This window comes from Trichoderma evansii, assembly GCF_050947405.1.
Source record: "Trichoderma evansii strain SZMC 28006 chromosome Unknown GGI43scaffold_6, whole genome shotgun sequence".
Taxonomy (NCBI): domain Eukaryota; kingdom Fungi; phylum Ascomycota; class Sordariomycetes; order Hypocreales; family Hypocreaceae; genus Trichoderma; species Trichoderma evansii.
In genome coordinates, this window is record NW_028145200.1 from 354,001 (window position 1) to 370,841 (window position 16,841).

Below are 16,841 nucleotides of genomic sequence, written 5' to 3' on the forward strand. Positions count from 1 at the left end.
GAAACGATGTCGGCGGCGTGAGCGAGGCGGCAGGATCCATCAATTGTGATCCAAGCGCTCAGAATAATGGCTGGTTCGTCCGAGAAAAAGCAATGTTCAATTGAATCGAGTCGAATCGGGTGGAGTCGTATCGTGTCGTTTTGTGCCAGCACTGTTGTTTCCGATTGTTTGAAAACGGAATTCCCGACGATGGGCCAGAAAAGGGCGATGTGAAAGGGTAAGAAGAAAAGTAGAAGGAGAAAGAATAGTAGAGAAATCCTTCAGTGAGACCTGCAGAGCGGGAAGTAACCTTGGGTTCACAGAAAGTTCAAAGCGTCGTCAGCTAGCCGCTGTCTAGGAGAAAATAGCAATTCAGCTGGGATGAGGTCACCGGGGCGTGCTGTCAGTTCGGGTTCAGGGGAGTTTGTCAGGCAGGCGTTTCCAGAATGGCCATAGATTGGCTCTTTGCCGTGCAGGCCGAGAGATTGGGAAAAAGTACGAGGATGTGATGCGTGTTAAATGAGATGCCCTGCAGGCAGTGACTGACGATTTAGAGTGGCTGCGCACCGCCTGCAACGGGGCCATGCTGAAGGCGAAAAAGATAGAGCTAGACACAATGGATGGGCCTCCAATAGGGCCCTTTTCCCCAGCCCTGTATGATGCTGTGGTGCGACTTGACTGCGTATGAGCACAGGTAGCACGACTCAGAGATAAGGGAGGCGAATGGTCGCGCAACACGCAAGAGTGACATGAGACAGACGAGGCGCGGAACAGCTGGGCCAAACAAGCTCTGGCCGGGCTGCCGGGCTCCAGCTAGCGGCCTCTTTAGCTCTCTGGGTGCCATTTAAGGCCCTCTTGGCGCTGTTTTGGGGCGTGGCGACGCGGCTGATGTCACTTTGGGTGGAGGGCTGCGCTGTCAGGTACTTGCGCGGGATGGTTCCGTGGGCCAATAGAATCCCCGAATGCGCCCATGAGCCCTCCAAAAGAGGCCTGGCCAGGGGAGAGGAGCCAGCAGAGTAGGGGCGTACGGTTATCAGCCAGCAGTGGCAGTAATTGGCTGCATTAATTGCCATCACGTGCGGCTCGTCTTCTGCTGTTGGCCTGGACCTTTTTCAACTGGACTACAAGGTAGGAAGTAGAAAGTAGATGGTTTGTTGGGGATTACACAAGGCAGCCAGCCACTATCGTAGGTATGTCTAGGAGGCCTGTTTATGGCTATGAAGCATTCGTAATGAGCTTATTCATCTTGGCAAGCTTGGCGCTGCTGAGCAAGTTGTAAACGGAACCCTTTAAACCTGATGTCCTCAATGTGGCTTAGCTTTGTGCGACTGCAGAGATAAGGTCGGGCGCCTTATCTCTTCAACCGTAGCACGGTATTGCATAGGCCCAGCATCTTGGCGAGACATGCAAGCGCAGGCGTTTACACAACTTCAACTTTGCCACAGCCGCATCGCATCTTATCTCCTAAACATTTATAGCAACTCATATACACACCGCACTTTGAGATGACGGAAATGAGCTTGTCTCATCCCTTTTGGACAGAGACTGCCAGTAAAAGACTGCCAGCGTTGCATCTGATGGTCTCGATGCCCATTAGTCTCGACAGCCTCACTTTTCCCGTCATGCAAGGGGGAAATATCCTACAAAGTACGATGTGATACTGGGGTAATCCATGTTTGGACGCCAGGCCATCGGATACTATTACTTCCTCATATTATACAGCACATTAATACACAACAGAATGCGCAATAATGCTCAATCCAATTATCTTTGATAACTCTCAGCCTTGCACAGATAACTCCACCATGTAGGCCTAGAAAGTGTGGCACATCATAGAGGCACCAGCCATCCACCGAGAGTCCAAAGAAACACCCAACGTGGAACCAATGAAAAGCATAACCGACAGCTTCTCCTCGCCGTGGATGCATATAAATGTCGTGACGTGCTCATAGCTGTTTCAATAATCGCCTCCATCGCAGGAACAAAAACAAAAGCCTCTCGATCGAGATGGTTAATAGAGTACGTCATGATAAACGCGATGGAGGGGGAAATGTGCATCAGTGGTTTGAAACGCGCAAGGCGCCGATCCCTCCCCAGCTGGGTTACCCAATGCACAAAAAAGCTTCATAGCTACGAAATATGATGCATATGAACCGCCAGGGTCCCATTTGATTAGTTAATTAGGTGGTTAATACGGAGCAGCAGTCATCCATGCTGGGCTGAGGGTAGCATCGATGTGGGTACCTTGGAGATAATTGGGCTGCGTTAGTATCTCTGCAAATTGGTGTTTGCGCATCAGTCCAGGCATCCGGTGCTGCCTGCATGCCTGCAGTAGACATAGAATTTATCCACATATCCTGCAAAATGTAGTAATTGGCATCTTTATGCCATCATGAAACGAGATTGCAACGCGGCAAATGCAATTCAACAGAGACACAGGCCGATGCAAGGGCAGCGACTCTGACGCCCGCAACGTCAGCTTGTCAGGCAGCTACCGCCATCGCCGTGGCGGACCTGCGGTAGCCTCACCTCGGTGGCCCAATAACGAGGCTTACAGAGCCCAATCGAATGCAGGGTCGTGAGAAACAAACAGAAAACAAAAGAGGGATCCTGGGGTAGCCCGGCTTCCGTAGGATGGGCCCCAACTTTTTTCATGTTTGGTGGCTTCAGAAGAGGGAAAATAGAAAGGCTCGTCGCCTCTAGGCGAACTCACTTGTCATAGCCTTGACCCGTGATAGGCCACTATTGCTTTCCCTTCATAGTCCCAAGGCACGGCTCGGGGACCAGAGGCGGTTTCATAATGAGATCTGTCTGATATGGATCGTCGGGCTGGTTCCCGCCGCAGCATGTACCCTCCTATTCGTCAGTACTTATAAATCTGGCAGCAACTGGCGTCATCGCCTGGTAGTGCTTGGGGCGAAAATACGAAACAGAGAGTACCCGCGTGTGGGGTCTACCAACCATCACAGCGGAATTTGGTGGGATATTCCGCTCAAGAGGCCTCAGAGTCACTATCAAGGCCCGTCGTAGTCACAGGCCGTATTAAACATGCAGCGATGAGAGACGCTGCTTGACAACCTATTGGCAGCTGCTTGTAGCGCCAGGCCGGCTCTTGTTCAGCGTTTCTAGTTAATAAGCGATTAGCCATTAATAAATATACTTGAATTTGTACCCAGGAGACGGCGGTGATATAAATCGTCAACCGCAGCCATATCCCCCCTCCCCTTTCCTTCCATCATCCTTCTTTCGATTCTTCATCTTGCCCTTTTGTCCCACTTCCGCCCTGCCTGTGGGCATTTCATCGAGCCCAACGCTGGCCCCCCTTGTGTCTGTCCTTTTATCTGCATCGATACGGAGTACGCTCATTCCCTCGTCCAGCCCAAAGCTGACTGAATCACGTCACATTTCACGCCCGGCATAAACTGCGACTTTAGGCACCTCTGGTCTTCTGAATACCTATTCGCTGCCGCATAGCAGGGTCTTTTCTGCTGCATCCCCTGCCCGCGGCCGCAAGATAAAGGCATTGGATAGGTAGGTTATTATCCAGTGCAGTGCTGGCTTCAGCATCTTTTTTTACCCGGCGACATGGACACAGCGCTGATGCCCACTTTTGGGTCACGATAGACGAATCTCGCCACCAATCCCGGCGCGCCAATTGACGGGTGGCCTGCTTTATATGACGTGCCGGCACAGAGACGCCGCCTGACGATAATCCTGCATTTTGACGCATGGGGTCGTCATCGTCATTACCGCACCAGAAAGCACCAGAAGAGCCAACCAACCCCGCACAGCTTTGCATCTTTTAGCACTCGCTTGGCCTATCGCAAGCTAGCATCCACTGCAAGGCTCGGCAAGTTTGTGCCTTGGTAGAGAGCAATTGGTTCCAGTTGTCTGTGCCGCAGCGCCGTTCAGGTTTCTTCACTGGGCCAAAAACAGCCATCAGGTACGTCGACGGCTCCGGGAATTGACCAACGAGCGTTCCTGGCCTTGATGCTGCTTTGTTTCTTGATCGATACCTGACGCTGCCACAGTCTCTACGTATTCAAACATACTTTTCGATGACTTAGTAAGCTTCTTTGCATTACTTCGACTTCATTGACCAAAAAAGAACATAAAAAAAAAGTTGTGCCTGGACTCGTATAAGACAACGGCCCACCACAACTTGCAGGCTGTTGAGAAGACAAGAAAATTTCTTCAAGCCTTTTCACAACTGCCGGTGCCAACACAGCCCTGCAAAGCCCTCAGCAAACAAGCCTGGCGGATCCGGGCTCATTTAAGGTACGCTCCAACTATAGCTCCGGGCGCATGGACGAGGCAAGCGCCGTTTCATACATAAAGTCGAAATCCGCTCTACAGGTGGCGTCGCAAATTCTCAAGCCCGCGATGATCAAGCCGGCGCTGAGCTAACCGTTGTCTGCAGCTTGTCGCTCTGTCTTTCCTAATTTCTATTCCCCCCCTCTTTCGCGTCGCCCCACGAACGAAAAACGCATCGTGTCAGAAGGTACACGTATAAACCGAGCGATAGCCGAGCACTTCATCGACTGCTTTGTCTCTTGTCTGGGTCGTGCAAAAGTCTAGACCGGCCTAGTCTTTGAGGAGCGTAGTCCGACAGGACCAAACTGTCCGCCGTCCGCCTCCCGCGAATCGGCCGTCAAAGGGAATTGTCAGCGACGAAGCATCCGAAAAACCCCACCTTGGTCAAGCTTCAAAGCCTCGACCTCGGACCACCTTCATCGTCAACGTCCACCGCTGAAGAAAGACAGCAAGGAAAACACTCTTCGTCCTCCTCATAGTTGCCGGGTCGCTGGGCCTTTGCCTCTGCGACGCCGCGCATCTTCAATCGAGCATAGTAGCTCCGTTGAATAGCTTCTAACTTCAAAGACTGGGGACATCTCTGTCTCTCCCACCTGCGACTCCATCTCCATCTCCATCTCTACTACCTCCGCTCTGAGCATATAGCCACGCAGCTACATCTCTCCAACTGTCACAATGAGCGGTACCGATTCTATCCCGGCCACGCCGGACAGCGTATCCGATGGCACTCGTGAACTCTCCGTGCAAGCATCTCCGTTCTCTGAGGACTCGTCCATAGCCGGAACCCCCAACGGCGACGAGCTGGGCGAATCTCCCAGCTCTCCCAAGAGACTCCCATCCCTCAACACCTTTTCCGATCCCCGGAATATGAACCCTAACTCAACTACGCTGGGAATACTGGGCAAGGCAAGAAATCCTTCCCAGACAGGCTCGTCCTTTGCTGCCGGTGCTGGAGCCATGGACAACAGTGTCATGGCCAAGGCGCGCGCGCTTCACCAGCAACGAATGCAAAAAGGAATGGCAGCGGCGGGCAGCTCACCTGTCTCACCGATGCCCTCGCCTGGAGGACCTATAGCTCCTGGCGGCTTCCCTAATCTGCGCATGCCTATGCAACGTCCCGGGCCCGTACCACACCCCAGATCAGCACCTGTCCTACCAAAGCCTTCTCTCAGCGAGCGAAGAGCCAATATGGGCTTGGGAGGAATGAAACTATCAGATATGAGTGGTGGTGGTAGCCCTGCTGCTGGTGGCATGCGCCGAGCGGGAGCTCCGTCTCTCTCGGGATTGCCTCAGCCAAGCGCCCCCAATGGCAAATCATCTCTAGGGTCCAAACTAGACGATTTCAAGAAGTATATCGATACAGAAAAGGGCTGGATCACTTTCGACGGTGCCGCTACCATCACCCGCACTGGGGTCAACTTTTCCAATGGCCAGACCTTTAAAATATCCCTTGATGAGGTGGAAATAATAGACGAGTTAGGTAAGGGCAACTACGGAACGGTATACAAGGTCAGGCATGCGAAGCCGAGTGTGCCACGCTTTGGGCCAGGATTGTCTGGGACCAAGTTGCAGCATCCACACCCGCACCGAAGTCAATCAGACTCTGCTGTCCCAGATGCCGCAAGTTCGTTGGAATCTCAAGCTAGTAAAGTCATGGCCATGAAGGAAATCAGACTGGAGCTCGACGATGCCAAGTTTACCACCATTCTCAAAGAGCTGGTTATCCTACACGAGTGTGTGTCACCATTTATCATCGACTTCTACGGAGCGTTCTTCCAGGAAGGTGCCGTATACATGTGTATTGAATACATGGATGGTGGCTCCATTGATAAGATCTACGCTGGAGGTATCCCCGAAAATATCCTTCGCAAGATTACCTATTCGGCCGTGATGGGTCTCAAATCACTAAAGGACGAGCATAACATCATCCATCGAGATGTCAAGCCAACGAACATCCTGGCCAACACGCAAGGCCAGATCAAAATCTGCGACTTTGGTGTCAGCGGCAACCTTGTGGCCAGCATTGCCAAGACAAACATTGGATGCCAGAGTTACATGGCTCCCGAGCGAATCTCTGGAGGTGGCATGGCACAGTCGGGCAACTCAGATGGCACGTACAGTGTTCAAAGCGATGTCTGGAGCTTGGGCTTGACGGTCATCGAGTGCGCCATGGGTCGATATCCATATCCGCCTGAAGCCTCGTCCACTATTTTCAGCCAACTGAATGTAAGTTGTTACTGGCCTAATAATCATATTTGTCGATTACTAACTGTGTCCTAGGCCATCGTTGAAGGCGAGCCGCCGGCTATGCCAGAGGAGGGTTACTCCGATTTGGCAAAGGACTTTGTCAAGAGCTGTCTTCATAAGATACCAAAGATGCGCCCGACATATGCCATGCTACTTAAACATCCCTGGATCCAGTCTCTGTCTAAGCCGGAAACGATTGCCGAGGTCGCCGAAGATGACGAGACCGTAGACAAGGTAGCCGAGGCGGTAGGACATATGGATTTGAGCTCAGGCACTGAAGACGCTGAAGTTGCTGAATGGGTCAAGTCTGTGTTGAAAAAGAACGCAGACGGCCACAACGGCGTTGGTCCCAGCAAGCCCGCGCTCCACGCTGCACCCCTTGATAGCATCAGCCCTCTAGGAAGTCCCATCCTCAACCAAGGCCAAGGCCACTAAGAGACGTCGATATACACATGATTACTATCTTTTGAGGCAAACCTACAACCAAGGAAGGAATCTGCGCTTATGACACATGCCAACAAGAGCTGGTATCTGGGTTGGCTCAATCTATCAGCATCAAGCAAAAGAAAAGTATAAGTATAAAGCGGAAGGGCAAATTGATGACGGAGGAGACATTAAACTGGCTCTTCCTTTGTACAAGATAAGCAAAGGTCTTTTTTCAAAAAGCAAAAGAATTTAGCTATTTCGCCTCCGTCCAGCTGCACAAGCATGCGCACATATATATACACAAGAAAAAAAAAAGCATTTCACCCCTGCCTATATTCACATAACGAACACATATATACACACGCATTTGGACCACATTTTTTTAGACGGGGGTTTTCATATATTCAAAGGGAGCTATAAGCGGATGATCTTCTTTTGTTGTTCCATTTTTATCTCTTTTTGCTTGCTCATACTATTGGCACAAATTTACTTTCTATCACCCCTTTTTTTCAAATTTCTTTTTTTTTTCCCTTTGGTAAGCAACAGCTTGGGAGGTAAAGTTTGGCAACTGACGAAAGACTTCAAGGGAGTTGGGGAGAGGGAGGATGTTATGGTGCACACGGCGAGAAGGATTTTTTTTTTTTTTTTTTTTACCTTGGGAGGAATTTTTCTTTTTTTGTACGTATATTAAGATGACGCACACGCATGGTCAAGAACACGAGGGCAGCCTGTACCGTAATTAAAATCATTCATATATAAGATTGACATGACTGAGAACCATGATAAAATGACTACATCTAAAAACGTGTGAAATATTGGTATTTTATCATTTCTGATGGCGCCCTATGTAACCGTGTTTGTTTACTGCCAACGAGCGAGGGTATTTATAACCAATTAATAAGAATAAATTCATAAGTTATCATCGAGAAGAGACGAAACAGACATTATTATAACCCCCTTAACGTTCCGTTCCTCCACTTATTATTACTGGGAGTGCGACGGCTTCAACATAATTAGGCCATTAGGTACTTAAAGCAGGTATATTATACGCTCGGGAGACAGCATAGGCAAGTCATCGTCTGCTTTACACTGCAACTCTGTCGCTCCATCGGCCCAAATACTGTTATTACGTCTTTCCTTTTCGCATACGTTTCTCGTCAAAAAGAAAGCTGTAAACGAAATACTGTGTTTTGCCAAAGAGAAAAATTTACGAATACTCTTCCTTGACTCGGCGACCATCGTAGGAGCGGCCACGGCTTCCAGTCGGTTCGCGAGAGCTTTGCCGGCGACGAAAGCTGAAAGTGGGATTTGAGCGTATTCCCAGCGCAAAGAGGATGACAGCGATGAGGAGAGCTACATAGGAACCCCAGAGGAAACCGAAAGCCCACGGTCCGATCTTGGCAGAACGGCCAACATCGTGGAAGCGGTTGCGAGCTTCGCAGAATGTAGCACTGCGCAACGTGAACTGTTTAGCAAAGTGGTACTTTTGAATCTTTACATGAAATGAAAAAAGAGAGACAAAGAGAGAGAGATGTAAGGTAATTGAGTAAAAATACAGATATTGAAAGGGGGGTCAACATACGTTATAATAGTTACGGCGAGCGTATAGAAGAAGAGCGCAATGCTAGAGACGACAAAGGCCAGTGCTGCACCGAGACGGCCGCAGCAGGCTAGGATCGCAGTGAAAAAGGCCAAGACTTCAAAGAAGAGTGTCATGAGCAAAAACACCCATCCAAAGCGCCACATAAAGAAGTAATGGAACGACGTTGTGTCGCTGCCATGGCTACCACCGAGTCCCGGCGGCACATTCTGCGCATTGCTGTCCCAGGCAAAGCCGAAAGGAATGGCTGGATGAGCACTACCACAATCTTGATTGTTGAGGCCGCAGATGAAGAAGTAGGTCCATTGGGAAATGTCGCGGGCGCCTGTGATGCCGCTGGTGTCTGCACGAAGGTAGTAGGTGTGGCGGAAGGGTGTGTCGTTCGTGACGCCAGGGAAGATGATGAACCAGATAAAGAGCTGCGAGAGGCAGAGGAGTATGAAGCCGATGGAGCCTAAGATGGCGTCTATAAAATGCGATTTGGTTAGCCTGAGCCGAAGTTGTTCTTTATTTATACGTTTATATCTGTCTTTACTATCGCAATTTGTGCAATTGATCGAGAAGTTGAGGATATTGCCGAGGATGCTTGACAACGATCTGAAAAAGAGACTGATTCACTCACTCTTGGGCATTTTGTATCAGCTTTATAATGCGTAATCCTTGTATAAGCGGCGAGTAAGGCGAGGAAAGATAGGGAAGAGAAATAGATTCGAGGCCTTTGCGAGCTCTTTCTATTCCAATAAGTTATAGTGATCGATTGCAGTTATAATAGTATCAATATGAATACTGATAGTGATGCGAGATGTTGTGACGTCGTGATAGATCCAGCTAAGGCGATGCGACTGCAGGGAACCTTGCTTGAGCTAGGATATAGCCCGATCTGGAGCTTCTTGTTGGACAGGGCAGAGCTTCAGTGGAGGTCTGCCGCTGAAAATATATTGAACCAGTGGACGCGATCAGATATTAAAAATATACGCTCGTTAGTGACAGAGATAGAATTAAGTGGTATCAGAGTATACGAGAGAGGGAAAGAAATACGCAGCTGAGCCCGGGGAGGAGAGAAAAGAGCTGGATGGGAAGCTCTTGGGGGCAAAGGCGGCGGGGCTGATGATGCAGTTTCTTGAGCCACGGGGGGCGGAAGTTACTCGAGCAGGTAGATGATACATTGGTGCCAAACGTTAAAACACCCAAAGCCACGCCGTATCATGTACAGCTGGCAGTAATCCAGGCACTCAAGTTCACAACCAGGCGATCGGCCAAGATGAGCAGCAGCTCCAAGATACTAGCGCCAAGAAGCTTTTTTCAGCGGGTTAGCGCTGGGAAGTGCCTGCCGTGAGGGCGTGGCGCTGTCCTCAATTGAGTCGACGGGAGGACCATCGTGGAGCGGCGATGACGACACAAATATTGGCGAATTGCAAGCGAGAAGAAGCCTCAATTGACAATCCATTGGGACGTGAGACTGTCCCTTCTACATGCTAACATGATGAGCGAATGCCACCTCTTCCAGCTAGGCGACGTCGGAAGCCTGGATCGTTTACATGTGAGCAGTACGAGACGAGACCAGGGCGACCTCAGCACCTTAAAGTGCCACCCAAGGTTCACCGCGACTGGAGACGAAGCTTCATGCTAGATCCCTCGCAGCACCGAAACAAGCACGTCGCATTCCACGCAGTTGCGTCCACACAACGACAAGTGCTGCGCGCCATCACCTACACCATTGGCCGACGCTTGCGCAAACCTTGTTTGGTTCAGCCTCCGCAGCGGGTGTATGAAGCTTTGATGTCATGAAAGGAGCGGCCAATTGGGCGACGGGCCTGGGTGATACAAAAGCTGGATGAGGTGGACGCTGTGGATGAGGCGTTGACGACACACGGCAGTATTGCATCATCTCCATGCCCACCAGCACAGGTGACATTCCGATTTGCTTCCTCCTTGATCTTATTCCATCTCGCTGGGAATTTGGAGGTTGTCACTGGGCCCAGCTTTCACGGCAGCGTCACGTCAGCAGCATCCACAACATTGCCTTTAGCGTCCACCCGGCGCTATCCGCCAGCTTAGCGATTGGTAGTGCTACGACAAGATTTGACAATGTTAGCAGCAGCCTGCTAACGCCTACCTAATCACTAATGCTGCAACATCACATCACCAACCTTGTCCCAGTTTCTTTATTCCTTTTACGGCTATTTTGTTTTTAAGAGTAACTCAATTCAGAGCTGCTGTCAGTAGCGCAGCCAAGTCACAAGATGTGGCACGTGCCTCGTTTGCAGCTCAGAGCAGCTGCAGCAGCAGCAGCAGCAGCAGCATCGGCATCTCACAGAGCCGGCTTGTCAATTGGTGGCCGACGGTGCCAGGCTACCTTTTCAAAAGCCTCCTTTCTGGAGCACCAGCATCTCATAGGGGATAACTCTACTGGGCTGACAAGCTATGAAGCTGCTGAAGATGTCCAGGAGGAACATCGAGCTAGATTCTTGACCTGGAAGGGACTTCCCGAGAAGTCGAGAACTGAAGATGACTGTCCTCGGCCACAGCTCATATCGTTTGAGTCTACGCCGACATTTACTCTTGGTCGTCGACAAGATGATCTTATTCCAGAGCAAAAGTTCCATCTGGAACAGCCACTGGATGTCCATCTCCTCCAGCGGCCTCAGCCCATCGAAGGGCTCTTTTATCCCCAGGTGAAGAAGACGAACCGCGGAGGCCTCACTACTTACCATGGCCCTGGTCAACTTGTTCTTTGGCCCATATTGGATATGCACTCTTCTCTGTATCCCAAGTATAGTGTCTCCTCATTTGCTAGCCATCTAGAGACAACTACGCAGCGGTTTCTTTCTGAGATATTCGATATCCAAACATATACCAACCGCGATGAGCCCGGCGTCTGGGTTCAAGAGTCGTCAGGCCCGCCTCGTAAGATTGCAGCTCTCGGGGTCCATCACCGGCGGTATGTCACGGCACTTGGCACGGCCATCAATATCGATGTCTCCGTTAAGGGTTTGGAACGTTTGAATCCGTGGGCTCGGTTCGTTCCATGCGGGCTCGAAGGAAAGCTGGCGACATCTGTGGTAGCTGAGCTTGGTAGTGCTGCTCAAGGCATGTCCTTTGACTTATTCGAATTGGCACAGCGTTGGGCTAGCATATTTGAAGAAGGATTGAAAGATGCATCAAAGCGAGGTGCCGATCTAGGACGATGATCTGTCGCTTTGATGATAAGCAAAGAAAACAGAATGATAACTTGATCGCTTGGCGTGAGTAAAAAGTATTACTTTTCATTCGCATGATCGCCAAGAGATATCAGTCACCAAGAAGATATGAGAGGCAAGAGAGTGAAACTCAGCACAATACCGAAGCTGCCGTTATCGGTTATCAACACCATGAGAAGCTTTACGTACAGCAAACAACATGGACATGAGACCTCCATTCAACCCCCGCGGGAGCGCTTTCCACGGAGAAGCATTCCACGGAGAAGCAGATACAGCCATAACGGCAAATGATATCTAATAATATCTTTTATGTCATGCAAAGATTCCTTTTCTTTATCATACAACCATTTCTTTACGTGTAATCTATCCGAGGAGATGGGTATCTCCACGGATATATCAGCCTATGATGTTTTACAGATTCATGTTTACGTCCTAGTTTCATCTTTCAGCGTTATCAATGCCAATCTGTATCTGGAAAACACGAAAATCGAAAATACATCAAGAAAGCAGCCGGTTTTGCCCGAGGCCTATATTCTATATGGCAGATATCCTTATCTATCTTTTACCAGGGCGAAAAGAGTGGGGCTACCCCATACATCATCTGCCGCTGCGATCTACGGTATCGTCGCATTCATACAGATAGGACGGCAAAGCGATTAATTGCCTGATGACTGTTATCTGATAAATCGTTGACACTCCGCCTTATCTTTGCCGTCGCCAGCTTCCAACGGGCCGCTCTCTTTATTTGCTGGGTACCGGGCTGGAGTATGGGGTAAGTTTGCGGGGGCAGTCTGGGACGGCGATTGCTATCATGGCCTTATCTCTTAGCTCTTAGCCCGCCAACATGCTTACACTCTCGAACCAACCAGATCCCTACAACGCCAACAGCGTTCCTGATAAGCGATGCATCTGCAGTTATCTTGCCATTTAGCCTGCATTTGCTTTTGATACGGCATTGATCCCATATCAGCTCCCTTGCAGCATAATCAGTGCTTACCCAGAAGCCGTATCTTTTGATATGACGGTGCTACTTCGCTGCAGATCAGCAGCCCTACGAGATTGATGCTTCAGTTTGCTGCAGCAGTCCATGAGCGCAGAGGTTTATTTTCCTTATTCTGCTTATAACTAATAGAATCCATATCTTTTAATCTTATCGTTTTCTAAGCTAAAATATCGCAATCTACAAAATGAAATACCACTACTGCCGATTGAAGATTTGGGGGTTGATGCCCTGCAAGATGAAGATGGGTTGATTTTAGAATAAGAAAAAGAAAAGAGCTTTGCGCTATTATCCATAGGTAGATTGAGATGGAATCGGCAAGCTTTATGATCGAATGCAGAGCACTAAGATAACATATCGTGCAATGAGAGGTGATACATAACTATGCATCTCTCCCTTGCTGCCGCATTTGGATAATTTTAGAAGTGAGACAATCTAGACGAGGCGAGGTATCTTCAGCTTCGAGCGCGCTCCAGTCAGCCCTCAGCCCTCCTGCAGAAGCATCACAGCTCCTTGCGTGGAATCATCATGTCTGGCACGAATTCTACCCCATTGGGCCAAGGCTATGGCTATGGAATTGTCCTCGGCCTGGGCTTTGCGTTTGCCATCTTCATGGTGAGTTTGAGTGCCTCTATCTCTCAAAATCCGGCTTTGCCCAGATATTAGTAATATATCCTAATACGTGTCATACAGATTACCGTCACCCACATCCTCAAACGATTCAACAATGAAGTTCAGACATCGGAAATGTTCAATACGGCTGGCCGTACCGTGAAATCTGGTCTGGTCGCCTCTGCCGTCGTCTCCTCCTGGACCTGGGCCGCAACACTATTACAGAGCTCCGGCGTGTGCTACCGATATGGAGTCTCTGGTCCCTTTTGGTATGCCTCTGGAGCTACCGTTCAGATTTTACTGTTCGCTACGATAGCTATAACGCTTAAGAAACGAGCTCCGAATGCCCATACGTTCCTGGAAGTCATCAAGGCGAGATACGGCAAGGCAGCGCATTTCACCTTTATCGTATTCGGCCTCATGACCAATATGCTTGTGTCTCTCATGTTGATTACAGGAGGAGCCGCAACAGTAAATGCTTTGACGGGAATGCATGGCGTAGCCGCAATCTTTCTCATCCCCATCCCTGTGGTAGCATATACTGTCTCTGGCGGCTTAAAGGCGACCTTCATTACAGATTATATCCACACATTTGCTGTTCTTATTATCATTATGATATTTGCACTAAAGACGTATGCCACTTCGGATGTTCTTGGTAGCCCGTCAGCCGTATATGACCTTCTCGTCAAAGCTGCCCAGGCCCATCCCGTCTCTGGTAACCGCGACGGCAGTTATCTCACCATGAGGTCGCAAGGCGGCGCCATCTTCTTCGTCATCAATATTGTTGGGAATTTTGGTACCGTGTTCCTAGACAACGGCTACTATAACAAATCTATAGCAGCATCTCCAATTCACGCTTTGCCTGGATATATCATGGGCGGTGCGGCGTGGTTTGCCATTCCATGGTTGACGGCAACGACACTCGGCCTCGCAGCGCTGGCTCTTGAGTCCAGCCCCCAGTTTCCGACATATCCTAACCGCCTGACAGATTCTCAGGTTTCTGCTGGACTGGCGCTTCCTTATGCCGCGGTGGCTCTCATGGGCAAAGGCGGAGCTATTGCAACTCTCATCATGCTATTTTTGGCTGTCACTTCAGCTTTCAGCGCTGAGTTGGTAGCCACATCTACCATCTTTACATACGATATTTACAAGACCTACTTCCGCCCTAATGCTAGCAGCAAAAGCCTTGTCTGGATGTCTCATATGTGCATGGTCGGCTATATGATTGTTGTCTGTTGCATTTCCACGGGCCTGTGGTACAACGGTATCTCCATGGGTTACCTTTACCTCCTTATGGGCGTGTTAATCTCAGCTGCCGTGATCCCAGCCACTTTGACTTTACTATGGAACGGTCAAAACCGCTGGGCCGCAATACTCTCGCCTATTCTCGGTACAATCTGTTCAATCGTCGCATGGCTAGTAACAGCAAAGAAGACGTGCGGCAAGCTAGACGTCGACTGCACGGGATCAAACGACCCAATGCTGGCTGGCAACGTGACTGCGCTGCTAGCACCAGTTATCTTTGTACCGCTACTTTGCCTCATTTTTGGCTTCGACAAGTACGATTGGCAATCCATGATGGAGATTCGAAAGGTGGATGATCATGATATCATCCAGGAGTCAGGGCTCGACCGCGAAGCACAACGACAGTTGGAGAGAAACCAGGAGCGAACAGAGTCTGAAGAGGAGCGACGGAAACTAAACAAGGCATTCAAGATTGCCTCCTTTGTTACTGTTTTCATGTAAGTTCTTTCTACAACTAATTCTTTCTGTCACTAACATAACAAATAGGGCTATCGCATTCCTCGTCCTTTGGCCAATGCCCATGTACGGCACCGGGTACATCTTCTCTAAGCCTTTCTTCACGGGCTGGGTAACCGTAGGCATCATTTGGATCTTCTGCTCGTTTATTTGTGTGGGTTTGTACCCCATATGGGAGAGCAGAGCGACGTTGACGAGAGTTCTCGGAGGAATTCTCACGGGCAAGAGACCTACAGTTGTTACGATGGTTGTGGAAAGTGAAGATAGCGGAACTTTGACACCTGAAAAGGAATACATGAAAGAAGGGTCAATTTAATGAGAGGAGAGGGTGGAGGAAAGAATATTCTTAGATTTTGTACAAGTTTCAAGACTATATACCAATTTAATTTCTATCAAACAGGGATGTTTAATTCTAACTTGCACGCTCTGTCTATAACAAATATCTGCCAAACTGTCTATCTTACGCCGTGCCATTTACTTCTTCTTGAACGATCTTCTTCAACACCCTCGCCGGATTGCCCACCACCACAACCCCCTCCGGCACATCCTTGGTCACAACGCTGCCCGCACCAACCACTGATCCCTTACCAATCGTCACTCCCGCCAAGACCGTCACGCCACCACCGAGCCAGCAATCCTCACCAACGACGATTGGCTTTCCAGACTCTGGCCCACGGGTACCATTCCGCACGCGGTGATCCAGCGGATGCGTGCCAGAGTAGAAGCTGACGTTGGGGCCCATGAGGGTGCGGGCGCCGATGGTGATGGGGCAGGTGTCGATCCAGGTGCTGTTTGCGTTGACGTAGACGTTTTTGCCGAGTCTTGGAACGAGTATTAGTTTCACTTTTTGGGGGAGACTTATTTACCAGATTTATGGTTATAAAGGGGATGAAGTTTGAGGTGTGTTTGGGAATAAAGGTGATGAGAGAAGAGACGTACCGAACGTTGTATCCATAGTCCATTCTGAGACCGGGTTCAACAATTGGATAGTCGTCCAATAGTGCCTCGTCTTCTTCTTCGGTTGCTGCCTTTGGTGGTAATGGGGTTTCATCTCTGGTGATCCTGTACGCGATGCAAAGTAAGTAAAAGATGAAATCTCACATTGAATAAAAACAAAATTCACTCTTAATAATAATAGGAATAACAAAAGCCGTATAAGAGAGAAAAAGTCAAAAAAGAAAAGAGATTAAACATACTCCCTCCAAAACTCAGCCAACTCTCTCCTGGTAGGTTCCACGGCAGTGTTCAACTTTCTAACCGCCCTCACGCACTCCTTTCGATCTTGGATCAGATCCGGCGTAAAGGCATAGTACAAATCGCCGCGAAGCATGCGCTTTCGGTTTTCCGCCAGATCTATGGGCGCGCCGTCGGGGGTTTGAGCTGCCATGGTAATAACGATCGATGATATGAAAAAATATTATGTATTAGTATTCAGATGAGAGCTGCAAGATTGTCGATCAAAGTCTTGACGGTAGTTGTAAAACTGAACAGGTTGACAATGAGCATAAAGCGGGGGGTTATGGGGAACTATTAGTTGCCTAGTTTCGGTGGGCCTTGGTGCTTCGTGAGTTGAAACGCTCTTCTGAATACGACACCATCGAGGCTTAGACTTGATTTTAGCCAAATAAATCGAGGATATTGTTTCCATTGCTGGAGTCCATGTTTGAGTAAAAAGTATCCACTTTTCTATATAAGGAAATGT

The 16,841-nt window shown here is 49.3% G+C and overlaps 5 protein-coding genes across 5 annotated transcripts; 3 read left to right on the top strand and 2 right to left on the bottom strand.

Annotated features, from left to right (window-relative positions):
• Window positions 1–4,405: 4,405 nt before the first annotated feature.
• On the top strand, window positions 4,406–7,183 carry GGI43DRAFT_327981 (kinase-like domain-containing protein). The gene is made up of 2 exons (XM_083201939.1): window positions 4,406–6,519; window positions 6,574–7,183. The coding sequence occupies exons 1-2, from the start codon at window positions 4,969–4,971 to the stop codon at window positions 6,973–6,975; spliced, it is 1,953 nt and encodes a 650-aa protein (XP_083062004.1). The 5' UTR covers window positions 4,406–4,968; the 3' UTR covers window positions 6,976–7,183.
• Window positions 7,184–7,762: 579 nt separating this feature from the next.
• On the bottom strand, window positions 7,763–9,381 carry GGI43DRAFT_327933 (SUR7/PalI family-domain-containing protein). The gene is made up of 3 exons (XM_083201938.1): window positions 9,189–9,381; window positions 8,549–9,032; window positions 7,763–8,417 (listed from the first exon to the last, which is right to left on the bottom strand). The coding sequence occupies exons 1-3, from the start codon at window positions 9,196–9,198 to the stop codon at window positions 8,174–8,176; spliced, it is 738 nt and encodes a 245-aa protein (XP_083062005.1). The 5' UTR covers window positions 9,199–9,381; the 3' UTR covers window positions 7,763–8,173.
• An 889-nt stretch (window positions 9,382–10,270) lies between these two features.
• GGI43DRAFT_327931 (lipoyl(octanoyl) transferase LIP2) lies at window positions 10,271–11,916 on the top strand. The gene has a single exon (XM_083201937.1). The coding sequence runs from the start codon at window positions 10,810–10,812 to the stop codon at window positions 11,755–11,757; it is 948 nt and encodes a 315-aa protein (XP_083062006.1). The 5' UTR covers window positions 10,271–10,809; the 3' UTR covers window positions 11,758–11,916.
• Window positions 11,917–13,513: 1,597 nt separating this feature from the next.
• On the top strand, window positions 13,514–15,455 carry GGI43DRAFT_421860 (uncharacterized protein; the record flags this gene model as incomplete). The annotated part of the gene is made up of 2 exons (XM_083208025.1): window positions 13,514–15,120; window positions 15,170–15,455. The coding sequence occupies 2 exons, from the start codon at window positions 13,514–13,516 to the stop codon at window positions 15,453–15,455; spliced, it is 1,893 nt and encodes a 630-aa protein (XP_083062007.1).
• GGI43DRAFT_328014 (trimeric LpxA-like protein) lies at window positions 15,362–16,744 on the bottom strand. Its single transcript, XM_083201940.1, has 3 exons — window positions 16,336–16,744; window positions 16,079–16,201; window positions 15,362–15,960 (listed from the first exon to the last, which is right to left on the bottom strand). The coding sequence occupies exons 1-3, from the start codon at window positions 16,524–16,526 to the stop codon at window positions 15,600–15,602; spliced, it is 675 nt and encodes a 224-aa protein (XP_083062008.1). The 5' UTR covers window positions 16,527–16,744; the 3' UTR covers window positions 15,362–15,599.
• Window positions 16,745–16,841: the final 97 nt, after the last annotated feature.

Excerpts from the sequence above, each read along its gene's own strand:
- GGI43DRAFT_327981 (XM_083201939.1), top strand. The coding sequence starts at position 4,969 with ATGAGCGGTACCGATTCTATCCCGGCCACGCCGGACAGCGTATCCGAT. Across the intron at positions 6,520-6,573 it reads CTATTTTCAGCCAACTGAAT|GCCATCGTTGAAGGCGAGCC; the intron begins GTAAGTTGTTAC and ends ACTGTGTCCTAG.
- GGI43DRAFT_327933 (XM_083201938.1), bottom strand. Across the intron at positions 8,418-8,548 it reads CTCGCCGTAACTATTATAAC|TGCTACATTCTGCGAAGCTC; the intron begins GTATGTTGACCC and ends CACGTTGCGCAG.
- GGI43DRAFT_327931 (XM_083201937.1), top strand. The coding sequence starts at position 10,810 with ATGTGGCACGTGCCTCGTTTGCAGCTCAGAGCAGCTGCAGCAGCAGCA.
- GGI43DRAFT_328014 (XM_083201940.1), bottom strand. The coding sequence starts at position 16,526 with ATGGCAGCTCAAACCCCCGACGGCGCGCCCATAGATCTGGCGGAAAAC. Across the intron at positions 16,202-16,335 it reads TTGGCTGAGTTTTGGAGGGA|GATCACCAGAGATGAAACCC; the intron begins GTATGTTTAATC and ends CATCGCGTACAG. Across the intron at positions 15,961-16,078 it reads GACTATGGATACAACGTTCG|ACTCGGCAAAAACGTCTACG; the intron begins GTACGTCTCTTC and ends ACTCGTTCCAAG.